This window comes from Balaenoptera musculus, chromosome 10 (assembly GCF_009873245.2).
Source record: "Balaenoptera musculus isolate JJ_BM4_2016_0621 chromosome 10, mBalMus1.pri.v3, whole genome shotgun sequence".
In the NCBI taxonomy this organism is placed as follows: domain Eukaryota; kingdom Metazoa; phylum Chordata; class Mammalia; order Artiodactyla; family Balaenopteridae; genus Balaenoptera; species Balaenoptera musculus.
In genome coordinates this window covers 35,286,475-35,299,682 of record NC_045794.1, presented here as the reverse complement: position 1 = coordinate 35,299,682, position 13,208 = coordinate 35,286,475, and the positions used below count along the sequence as shown (strand labels likewise).

General features: G+C 35.9%; 1 protein-coding gene across 3 annotated transcripts in view; it reads right to left on the bottom strand.

Moving 5' to 3' along the window:
• Positions 1 to 13,208, bottom strand: part of TMEM117 (transmembrane protein 117) — a 540,188-nt gene that overhangs the window by 33,993 nt on the left and 492,987 nt on the right. Inside the window, exon 7 of one of the 3 annotated variants that reach the window (XM_036866947.1) lies at positions 5,137 to 5,518. The exons of the other annotated variants lie outside the window; for them this stretch is intronic. Coding sequence (XP_036722842.1) covers positions 5,444 to 5,518 — 75 coding nt within the window. The 3' untranslated portion in view covers positions 5,137 to 5,443. Of the gene's footprint in view, positions 1 to 5,136; positions 5,519 to 13,208 lie in introns of those variants that run through there. 3 annotated transcript variants of the gene reach the window in all.

The following is a 13,208-nucleotide window of genomic DNA, read 5'->3' as shown; positions in this document are numbered from 1 at the left end:
ATGGTATGAAGTAGGTTTTCTTTTCCCATTTTGCAGTTACGGAAACCCAGGTTCAGAGAAGGTACCAGACTTACCCACTATCATACAGGTAATAAGTGGAAGAGTAGGAGCCAAACCCAGGTCTTCCCAGCCTCATACCCGGTGTTCTTTATACCACACTCAGGAAGGTGACTAGGAATTTAGCATGTCCTGCCTCTAAATGACCTATTACTGTCTTAGTTTAACCATTGTTTTTTTGTTGTTGTTGTTTTTGTTTTATTGTCTCCCTCATTGAATCCTAAGGGAGCCAATGAGTTGGCCACAATTGTTTGTTTCTTTTCCCTCCCTACTCTACTGTGATTTCTACAGTCGTTATTTTCCATTAAAAGTAGACCTCGCTTCCGCCACCACCATTTCTAAGCTAACACTTGTTTTGCTATCCTGGCTGAAAGCTAATCCCTGTCTTTTTTTTTTTTTTTTTTGCCTTTTTTAAAAGAAATGTATCTTGTCTTTTCCTTTCATGCCACATCTTTTATTTACTAAATATTTGTACACACGGCAATTGGTTGTGTCAGCCCCTTTTCTCCGCATTGGCAATACAGTAAGGAACCAGGTAGATCTGGTTCTAGGCTCTGCCTTCATGAGGTTTACAGTTTGAATGTAGCATAAACACACAAACAGAATAATTTCAGAAAATGATTAGTGCTAAAGAGAAAATAAGTCAGGATGATTGATTAGCAGAAGCTACTTTAGATAGGGTTAGAGAAGATCTTTTGGTGGATAAAACCTCTCCAGTGAAAGGTACCAGGTACTGTGATATATGTTATGGATGCAACAGGGACCAAAACAAACCAACAGAGTCCCTGCTCTCAAGTAGCTTAAGTCTAGAGGGAGCAAAAGATGAAAGACTTAGTGTCAATTAAATGAAATAAGAAGTAATAAGTGCTTTGAAGGAAATAAACTGAAGACTGAGAAAGAGAATAACAAAGAGGCCACTCAGGAAGGCATCTTGGAAGAGGTGATACCTGATCTGAGAACTGAGGATGGGACTGATCCAGCCACACAAAAAACAGAGAATATTGTGCAAAGCAAGTGCTCAATTCTCTACTTTATGCCAGTTACTCTGCTTGGTCCTAGCGATACAATGGTGAACAAAAGCCTATGTGCACTATGATTTCTTGGCTCTTATAGTCTAGTGGGCAATTTAGACATGAATAACATAATGATGGAAATAGACCTTGATACTTCTGGGTTAACTTGCATGGCCATGCCCATCCGTCACTCACTTAACCATCGCAATGTCACAGTCTTTGGTATATGTAACTCTTGGCTATTTTCTTCAGTGCTGGCACCAAAGAATCTTCTGTTATAGCTACATGATATACTACTGCATGACGTTCATTAACTTTTCATATTTATGTGTTGATTATATGCTTCTTGAAGGTACACTTCTTTATGTTTCTCTCAGTCCTCAGCATAATGCTAAACACATAGTAGGAAGTAAAAACCATTCATGGTTTAATTATTCATCAATATTTACAAAGTGCTTACAGTGTGCCAGAAACTGTACAAGGCTGTGGATACCAAAGATATAAATCAAAATTCAAGAAACTCATTCCCTAGAGAAGAAGTAAACAAGTTAAACAGTACTTGCAGGAAAATATGGAAACATAATAACAGAGGCATTAAACAGGTCCCAGTAGGAGTTTCTATTCAAACATTAGAGAGAACAAGTGAATTAACCAATCATTTCCTATCTTCCATTTTCACAGTAACCACAGGCTAATTGAGAGTGTGTAGATCATCACCATGCTGTAGGAATAGGATGGAGCCATATAAATTGCTCCCCTTTGCTATAATTTGAGGAGTTACTGGTTTCAAACACAGACCAAATGAACTTTTCCCAGTGAATAATTTTGGTTTATCTAACTTTAGGTTATCTAAGGATCATCATTCACAAGTCCACTTTTTCCCCCAGTTTTATTAAGATATAATTGACATATAGCACTGCATAAGTTTAAGGTATACAACATAATGATTTGATTTACATATGTCATGATTTGATTACCACAAATTTAGTGAACATCCAACACCTCATATAGATTCAACAATAAAGAAATAGAAAATCTTTTTCCTGTGAAGAGAACTCTAGGATTTACTCTCTTAACAATTTCATATATAATGTACAGCAGTATTAATTATCTTTATCATGTTGTACACTGCATCCCTAGTATGTATTTTTCTTGTACTGAAGTTTGTACCTTTTAACTGCCTTCATCTAATTCCTCCTCATCCCCACCTTTGCTAGCCACAAATCTGATCTCTTTTTCTATGTTGTTTGTTTGTTTTGAAGTGTAGTGACCTACAAAACTATGTTAGTTCCTGGCAGACAACATAGTGCGTCCATATTTCTATACATTTCAAAATGATCACCGTAAGTCTAGTCATCATCCCATGTGTTCTCTGTATCTATGACCTCTGCTTCTGTAAGTTATGCTTGTTCATTTGTTTTGTTTTTAGATTCTGCGTATAAGTGAAATCATACTTTGTCATAGGACTAATTGCCCCATATAAGTATGAATTCATTTCTGGGTTGTCTATTCTATTCCATTGATCTGTATGTCTGTTTTCCTGCCAGTAACATACTGTTTTCACTACTGTAGCTTTCTACTGTAGTTTGAATCAGGGAATGCTCTTTGTTCTTCTTCCAGCTTGTTCTTTTTTTTTTTTTTAATTAATTAATCAATTATTTATTTATTTTTGGCAGTGTTGGGTCTTCGTTTCTGTGCGAGGGCTTCTCTAGTTGTGGCAAGCGGGGGCCACTCTTCATCGCGGTGCACGGGCCTCTCACCATCGCGGCCTCTCGTTGCGGAGCACAGGCTCCAGACACGCAGGCTCAGTAATTGTGGCTCATGGACCTAGTTGCTCCGTGGCATGTGGGATCTTCCCAGACCAGGGCTCGAACCCGTGTCCCCTGCATTGGCAGGCAGATTCTAACCACTGTGCCACCAGGGAGCACCCAGCTTTGTTCTTCTTTCTCAAGCTTGTTTTGGCTATTCGAGGTCTTAAACTAATTTGTTCTAGTTCTGTGAAAAGTTCATTGGTTATTTTGATAGGGATTGCATTTACTCTGTGGATTGTCTGGGTAGTATGGTAATTTTAACAATATTAATTCTCCCAATCCATATAGCACAGTGTATCTTTCCATCTGTTTGTGTCACTTTCATATCTTTCATCAGTTTTCCAAGTACAGATCTTTACCTCTTCGTTAGGATTTATTCCCAGGAATTTTATTCCTTTTGACGCAATTGTGAATGGGACTTTCTTAATTTCTCTTTCTGATAGTTCATTTTTAGTGTATAGAAATGCAACAGATTTTTGTATATTAATTTTATATCCTGCAATTTTACCAAATTCATTGGTGAGTTCTAATAGTTTTTTACTGGTGTCTTTAGGATTTTCTATGTGTAGTATCATGTCGCCTGCAAACAGTGACACTTTCACTTCTTTTCCAATTTTGATTACTTTTATTTATTTTTCTTGTCTCATTGCTGTGGCTAGGACTTCCAATACTATGTTGGATAAAAAGTGGCAAGGGTGGGCATTTTCAGCTTGTTCCTGATCTTCAGGAACTGCTTTCAGCTTTTCACCATTGACTATGATGTTAGCTGTAAGGTTGTCATATATGGATTTTATTATGCTAAGGTATGTTCCCTCTATAACACTTTGTTTAGAGGATTTATCATAAATAAATGTTGAATTTTGTTAAATGCTTTTCTGCATCTATTGAGATGATCATATGATTTTTATTCTTTAATTTGTTAAGGTAGTGTATCACATTGATTGATTTGTTGATATTGAAAAATCCTTGCATCCCTGGGATAAATCCCACTTGATCACAGTGTATGATCCTTTTCATGTATTGTTGGATTCGGTTTGCTAATATTTTGTTGAGGATTTCTGTATCTATGTTCATCAGTGATATTGGCCCATAATTTTCTCTTTTTATGATATCTTTGTCTGGTTTTATTATCAGAGTGATGTTGGCCTTGTAGAAAGAGTTCAGAGGTGTTCTTTTCTCTACAATTTTTTCGGAATAGTTTGACTCTTCTCTAAATGTTTGGAAGAACTAACCTGTAAATGTCTGGCCCTGGGCTTCTGTTTGTTGGGAGGTTCTGTTTTGTTTTTAATAATGATTTCATTTTCATATGGCAATGGTCTGTTCATATTTTCTATTCCTCCTGATTCAGTCTTGAGGTAATTCTTTGGTAACGACTATGGCATAAATCAGATAACATATAACAGCTCACCACTGAAAACAGCTATGTGCATACCATTTCCCCCCAATGCTTCTATAATTAATAAGAAAACTACAATCTTATTACCTCCTGAAATGGGACTTCATGTATTGGTATATGCACACATACCTAATTATTTCAGGAACATTTGGCCATGTAAATTAAAATGGCAGAGAAATTATCTGTTCTATCCAAGTAAATCTACTTTCCTACATCTGGTACAAATCTGTGTTTTCTATGAGAGTCATCTTTCTCTTTTCTATCTGGTTTCACACTATCAAAGTAATTAAATATAGACATGGTGGAAAATAAAATCAAAACACTTGTTTGTGCATAGACAAATATTCCTTACTTTTCCACTTTTAAAGTGGCTGCTTTGCCAACTTATGAACATAGTAAGTCTTTAGATAGTTTTATTTTCTTACTATTTCTTTTTCTGACTTATTTGTTAATTTTGGAGTATGTTTATATAGACTTGTTTTAACATACTTATACATCCATATTAATCTGATAATTCTACATGTGGAAATCTTTCTGCTAAGGGAATAACTTAAAATATAAAAATCCTTATGAATAAAGATAGAGTTTCAATTTATTGTTACTCAATAAAGTGAAAAAGTGGAAACAATCTTATGATAGAAGAGTGAAACGTATTATGGTATATCATTCCATGGAAAATTATACAAGCTTCTCAGAATTAAAACTATGCAAACTTTATGATATATTGTTAAGTTAAAAGTACATAATATAAAATTGAATATACACTATAATTCTAAGAGTAATCTTGCATATACACAGTATTAAAAACAAACCAAACAAAAGCTAGCAAAAGATATGAAGATAATATACCAAATTTGTTCTGTATTGCAGTAAAATTACTGATGGTTTAAAAAGCCCTTGTTTTCAAATTTCTAAGTGTTCATATATTATTTTAATTTTGTAGCTACAAATATTTATAAACCACACTCTAGACACTTTCACATTTTCAGAGCAATTCCTTTCTTTTTTTAAATCTCTCTTTAATTCCAACAATTCTTTCTTTAAACTCTAACCTTATATTGTCTTATAAATCTTGCTTTTATTCAATCTTGCTTTTATTTACTTTGGTTGAAGCAATTCCTTTTCAACTCTGGGTTCAAAGGGGATACAATATCACCTGCGTTCTCTCAATGTCCCCAGTGCGCTGTGAGATTTAATGAGATAACGTCCATGCAGCACTTTATGTTCCTTAGGGAAAGGTGCTATATAAAAACAATGCATTATAATTATTTATGTTATTATAAAACCACAGAGATATTAGACCTACAATTTAGCACAAGGAGACAGGGTTGGACTCAATCCAAGTTCTGGCTGGGCAATGTCCCTTAATGCCAAGCTAGAAGACAAGAGTGGGAGGAAGTTGCTCCCTGCACTGAGAGTACCAAAAGGCAAACTCCCACTTCCTCTCAAGGTTAAAAACAGGATACTTTGGTTTTTATGTACAATCCTCTAAAAATTACAGTGTGTCATTTGTGTTTGCTTGATATACCACTCTCCCTGTTTCTGCTGAGTTCCAACTGAATACATTCCCAGTTATTTATGGGAAGTAAGCTTCCAGAGCTAGGGTTAAAATTCAGCTATTACTGATTACTCGAAATAGTCAGATGATCTGAGGACTGCGTACTAATGAAGAATAACACAACTTCTGAACTGAATTAGAGGCATATAGTATGGCCACCCCTTACTTTATGCACAAATCGCCTAGCCAACCACTCATAAGTGGTCAACCACTTCCGAGCACTTCTAGAGAAGGGACACGTTTACTTCCTAAAAAAATCTCTGACATTTAGAATGTTCTACTCTGCATTTAGCCAGATCCTGCCTTCCTGTTGTTCTGCTTTCTGAAGCCACACTAAGTGTCCATCCTCTGACTTAGTCGTTTCACTATGCTTTTTTATTCATTCATATAGTCAACACTTACTCTAGCCATTGTGTAGGCTCCCTGTGAGGCTCTGGGGACACAGAGAATTTTTGATACTTCTCTGTCCTACAGGATCTCACAGTCTAATGGGGTGCAGACACCAAGATAGGGAAATCATCATAAACATGGTAAGTGCTATGTTGCAGGTAGGAAGTAAAGTGTCAAAGGACAGAGAGGGGGGAAGAAATTCATCCTGCCTGAGAGCATTCAAAAAGGCTTCCCAGAGAAGGTGATTTTTGTCCTCCTGTTGAAAAGATGACTAAGATGGCTAAGGTTTTGCCAGCTGAAGCAAAAGAGCATAAAATAGTTGTGAATGGGCCAGGTTTGTGTAGGGAAGGGTGAGAAGTTCGGTATGGTTGAATCTGAGTGGTAGGAATGAGACTGAGAGGCCAGAGCCTGAGGGTTTTATTTCCAATGCTTCCATGATTGGACTTTATGCAACATGCAATGGGGCCAACAAGAGATTCTGGAGCTGGTGAATGACATGATCAGAGCTGTCCTTAGGAAGATGACTATAGTAATAATGTAGGTAGATTAATGACTAGAGTGGGGAGAGTCTTGTGATAAGAAGTTACTGTAAAAGTCTATGGAAGACTTGATGAGGCCACTGCTAGGAGGGCAGGAGTGAGGTTTGAGAAATTAATGATGGCACTGATGTCAATATATTGGATATGAGAACCAAAGGTGTGGGAGAAGCAAAAGGCAAATCTATTTTCCTTACTTGAGAGACTGAATAGATGGTGACATAATTAACAACAACCACAAAATATAGGAGGCAGAGCAATTTGGCGGAGAATGGTAAGGTCATAAAACAAGTTCTGACTGTTAAGTATGAGACTCCTGTGAGATATTCAAGTGGCAGTGTCCAGAAGACAAGTGGAATGTGGGTCTGCAGCTTGGAGAAGAAGTCAAAGCTGGAAAGAAACTGGAAAAAATATTCCAAATATAATAAATGGAAGAAAATAATTTATAGGAATTCAGTTGAATACCTAGTGAGGCACTATTGTGATCCCCCTTATTCTGTTAATTCTGTTATTTCTTCCTAAGATTCTGCTGACTCCGCAGACTCATTCAGAAGACAATACTATAAATGTGAAATGGATGAAAGGAGCTTAATTTAACTACACTTTGCGCCTTTATAATTTTAATTTGGGTTTCATTTTGTTGTTGTTTGACAAGTGCAGTTCTTTTCCTTTATTTGCTTTACATATAATCTTGTAATCTGTCCTTCTTTTTCGTATCATATCTTACTCATTTGTCTTCCCCAAGACACCTCCAGAGGAAAAGGAAGTTAAGGCATTTCAAGACCTCTTATTCTTAAAAAATTGCCTCATCACCTCCTCCCACACTGCCACACATACGCTAGTACCAGGAAGTTGACCAATGGGTCTCACAATTGCACATGAACTTGGTTCTTGCTTTTACCAAGTAGCATCTGCCTTTTCCATTATTTTTTTCTGACTCACAAAGATATTGACCACAAAAGATATTATTCATGAACTTGATAGGAAAATACTGGAAAGACACTGAAGATTCTGATTAGCCTTTGTGAAACTGTCTGCCTCCACTGCTAGAATTACTGGTTTTGCCTCCAACCAATGACTGTTGAAGATGTTTCCAGTTCTACTTCTTCTTGGGGTCAGGTATCAATCAGGCTGATCCAGCCTCCTGTTGTAGTCATTCTTTCTGTTCTATGCACTCCATTCTTCTGGTGCTATATATAGCCTACTCTATCAAGCTTCTCTATTCCTATAGGATGGATTATTTCCCCAAATCCTCCTCAATCCATCATGCAAATGAACTCTTGGCAAGCCAGTCCCCTAGGGCTCTCCATACATATCTGATCATGTCTGATTCAAGGTAAATACAGATTGGGTGATCATGGGTAATGCCACATGTCTCAAATGGAATAACCAGGTAGAGTCTATGTAATTTCCAAATAGCCAATGGAAAGGAAGTGTCAAATCAAACAGAACTAAATCTATTTATGTCTTAGACTTTCATTTTGAGAAGTTCAAAGCACTATCTCATTACTAAATTCAAACAGAAACTTGATCATTCTAAAGCAATATCAACCAAAAGATATAGACTTCTAAACAAAAATATAGAGCTGAAAAGGCCAACTTGTATAAGAAAAACTCATTTTTCAAATTATTGTGCATCATTTAATTTTTACAACATCATGCATGAACCTTTAGTTACCTCAGCCTTTGGAAATAATAATAAAAACAGCACGGTATATCCATTTACTTTGGGTCTGCTGATTTTATTATTTTTAATACTAATAAAAAGTTATATATTATAAGTATGCTGGTCAGATTAATTATAACTTCATGCTTTTTCCAGTGATTATGGTTCTGCACAGAATTTTCAAAAGAACTAGAAGACATAAAATTTCTTCCTATGACATTCTCTTTACAGCTTAATACTACTAAAAATCAATTCTCAAATTAAAAGCACTTAACTTTCTTTTCAGTAAAATGTTCTTTTTACACCATTTAGTTATCATGCATATATGTTTGTCTTAAGAAACGAAAGGGGGGAAAAGGCAAGAAAAGTAAATAAAAATGAAGGGAAGATAAAGCTGTTCACTAGCCTCCTATATGACCCCAATGCAGAAAAGGCTTTACTGAGGGCGATTGCTGTGAAATGCAATTTCAGCTTTTTTTATGCCATGGTGATATATCTACCAATTTCAGTGCTGTGTGGAGAACAGGAACTTCATTCTAAAAGCAGTTCTGTTTTCAGAAATCACTTGGGATGAGTTGTCAAAAATACTCTAAAATATATTCTAATTGCTGTAAACTCACTTGAATTTTGACAAATGGAGTAGTTTGATTTGAATTTTTAAATAATTTTTATTAAAAATACACAAGCAAAATGTAATTATTATTTTCCCTGTGTGACAAATTAGATTTCTGTACCAGAATCAAAATTTATTTGTAGAACTTGAATGAATCAAAAAGTATGTCAAGTCTTTCCCAATGAAGATAGGCCAGTCCCAGAAATGAACTATTTTTAGAAAAAATAGAAAATAATATTGAGGATTTTAAAGAAAATATCAATGATATGAGCTTATTCTTTGGATAAAAACTGAGTCAGTTGAAAACGTAACCCATTGGTTGGCTACTTCTCTCCATCCTGTATTTCATTTCCTTTCATTGACATTTGAAGCCAGGATCCTCATGACCTTCTTTGGATGCCATCTTTGCTTTTCCTGGCTGAATTAGGAGTACCCTGCATATGGCAAGTTGGCTAATTTTGTCTTTCTCCTGTGCTACATTGTAATAACTTGAAGGCAAGGACTTTGTCTTATTCATCTTTTATGTCCTTAGCGCCTGATACAGTTTTGAGAACAGAGTAAGAGGATGGGAAAAAAAAAAAAAATCGAAAGAACGGGTGAGTGAGTGAGCGGCTGAGTGAATCTATTCCATAAGGCAGCTGCATTTTACTAAATTAGGAAAAAAATGACAGATTAAGCCCTCAGGGGGAGAAGGATGCTGCTTCCAAAAGAGTGCTCAGCATTTGTCTGGGAACCTAAAGAGTAGATTCCAGAATGTATTCTCACATGGAGTGACATAGACCAGCACCCAGCACTCTGAAGTTGATCTGACAGGAATGTCAATTGCCATGCTGTGATTAATAATGGAGAGATACTACAAGAGCTTAGAAAGAAGCAGCTTGCACTGCTTAAATCAACACACACGAAAAGGAGCCTCATTTCCTCCATTACAAATTCTGCCAAAGCACCCAGACAACCTGATTCCAGTTTTCATAGCTGTTAAAATAACTACCTCATTCATATTTTACTGAAAGGGTGGCTTTCTTTTAACATGTGTTTGTAATAAAGAAATTTACTTACTATTTGTTTAAACAACAGAAAATTTGTATAACAGAGGCCCCGAAGAATGAGTTAAATTGATCTATTATCTATTAACTTTCACAGAAAAAAATTAAACATAGATTTGCAAAAGTTTGAAGATATTCCATCATACTTTATGATCTAAGCCTTTGAAAGTGATAAGGAAACATATCATTGATATCAGCCTATAGTATTTTAAGAGGGGCAAACATACAGTTTGTTTGAACTCTTGTACCAGTGGATCTGTGTTAAAAATGTATACTTGATTAATAATATAATTTCAGTACTCACTGTGATTGGGAAAGGCTTTCAACCGCAAATTTTGTTTTAATTATCTCACTGGCACAGGACTTTAAACCTGGAAATACAGGCTAGGATGTAAAGGAATCATCTCTTTAACAAAAGCAACACACTTTAAGGATGAGAAAAAAGTGAGCTTTGTAGAGAAAAATAAACTCTGGTGGAAGAAGAGGTCCATAGTAATAATCTCAATGCTTTACCCTCAAGCTTCTTTCTATGTCTTGAGGCTTTTTAGTTTGGTCCTTCCTGCCATCAGCACACATTGCCCCAAAGATAAAAAAGTCCCCTTTTTTTAATCCAAAAACAAAAACCACAACTGAAACAAAATGCTTTTCCCTTTGCTCTTTTAAATGTAACTAGGTCTAGTATTAACATTCCAAAGAAAATTTAAGAAAAAAATTGAGATATAAACATAAAAAATACAAAAATAGTTTATATATATGTATAGTTTCTATATATAACTATATATATAGTTTCTGAAACTACAGTAATTAATGCCATGACCTACTAGGCACTAAGAACTTTTTATCTGGTGTGTTCTACCTTAAAGCATGCCTTGGTAATTTCTGAGCCATCCTTATGTTAAATAATGTTCTTGTTTTAAGAAAATCTCCATTAAAAACACTTTATAGCCTCCAAACACATCAACTCCCAAAGATTCCTCTGGGTTTTTTTTTGTTATCACAATGCCCACGTAAGATTCTAACTAGAAGCCAAGTCAAGTATTTTCTATTACTCTATTGGTCCCTGTTTGTGATTAACCCTCTTAATAAAGCATAAATATATCCCTCTGAGGCCATGGTGCTCATTCCTGACTCACTGGATTCTACCCTTACAGAGTCACTTCAATTACTTGACAGTGAGATTCAGATATAGGTATTTTTTAAAAGCTCAGGACATTCTTTTTTTTTTTTTAACATCTTTATTGGAGTATAATTGCTTTACAATGGTGTGTTAGTTTCTGCTGTATAACAAAGTGAATCAGCTATACGTATACATATATCTCCATATCTCCTCCCTCTTGTGTCTCCCTCCCACCCTCCCTATCCCACCCCTCTAGTTGGACACAAAGCACGGAGCTGATCTCCCTGTGCTATGAGACTGTTTCCCACTAGCTATTTATTTTATAAATTGGTAGTGTATATATGTCCATGCCACTCTCTCACTTCGTCGCAGTTTACCCTTTCCCCTCCCCGTGTCAAGTCTATTCTCTATGTCTGCGTCTTTATTCCTGTCCTGCCCCTAGGTTCATCAGAACAATTTTTTTTTTTTAGATTCCATATATATGTGTTAGTATACGGTATTTGTTTTTCTCTTTCTGACTTAGTTCACTCTGTATGACAGTCTCTAGATCCATCCACCTCACTACAAATAACTCAATTTTGTTTCTTTTTATGGCTAATATTCCATTGTATATATGTGCTACATCTTCTTTATCCATTCTTCTGTTGATGGACACTTAGGTTAAAAGCTCAGGACACTCTAATGTACAGCTGAATTTGAAATCATTGTTCTAAGAGCTGAATACGGAAACATTTACAGGAAAAATTCTGATGATAGGGACAGCTAATGGTTTCTGACTATTTCTCTGAGTTTTAAAAAATGCTGTCCTGTCACTTTGGTCCCATGATTACTAACTCTTGTAAGAAAATGATCTCTATTATTAAGCAAAACACCAAGTTCCCTAAGATGGAAGCAACATCTTACTTGCAGAATGTTGCCACCCTGAATTATTTTGGGAACAGAGCCAGATATAAGAAAATTAATTAATTACCTTGATGATTGTCTCTTCAGAGCTCTCCTATGCTCATACACAGAAGATTTGGAGTTTATGTGAGAGAATTTCCTTCACAACTAAATACATACTTAATGCACACCATCGAAACTGCGAGGTTATGCTGAAAGATAGGAATCATTCAGAGAAACTAATACCTTTTTCCTCTGTGAATATTTAAAACTTAAGTTCCTTTGAACCCAAGAGTATTCTTGGGAGCACACCAGAGATTTTTATGAGTCTATCACAGGTTGTGAGTTTTTTTGAGTTCAAATTTATTTCTACATCTTTGTACCTTAAGTAGAGGTTTAACATGCATGGCTTTGAAATCATTCCAGAATCTGTAAACTGTAGGGAAAATTTCAAACTTTTAATTTAGAAAACTATTCACCATGGAATAAAATATTACAGGATAGGTAAGATTGATTTAATTGCAAGACTACACATACATACACAGTGTGTGTGTGTGTGTGTGTGTGTGTGTGTGTGTGTAAAAATAGACTGGATATAAATCATGATGGAGAAGACTGACAAATAAACAAATTAGATTCAGTTGTGTAAACAAATGGCAAATCAATGTCCTTATCAGGCAAAAAGCAATTAAAATTAATTCATTGACCCCCAAAATGATTTCTTCTCACAAGGCTTCCCTCAGAGGGACATTATTTTCAATGATATGCTTACTTAATACACCCATTTGCAAAGGCACAACCACTTCAGTGAGCTGAAGGTTTTACTTATATTTGGCCTATGGCATCTTTTCCCCTGTGTTGGAAAACTCAGTTAAGATTCACATAGACTGTCAACTACAGAGCAGGCACTCAACTCTCAATTGGTCAAGCTGCATTTGACACAGTGAGGAGCAACTCAGCAACATATGCTGAAGTGACACAGCCCAGAAAACAAGGAACCAAGCATGTTCTGCTGCTTCAGACCTCGGCTATCATGCAGTGTGTGCAAGAGTCTAAGAGCCAAATAGACTTATGAGTCCTTTTACTGTTGAGAAAAGGAAAAAGAGGAAGAGAGAGAGAGAGG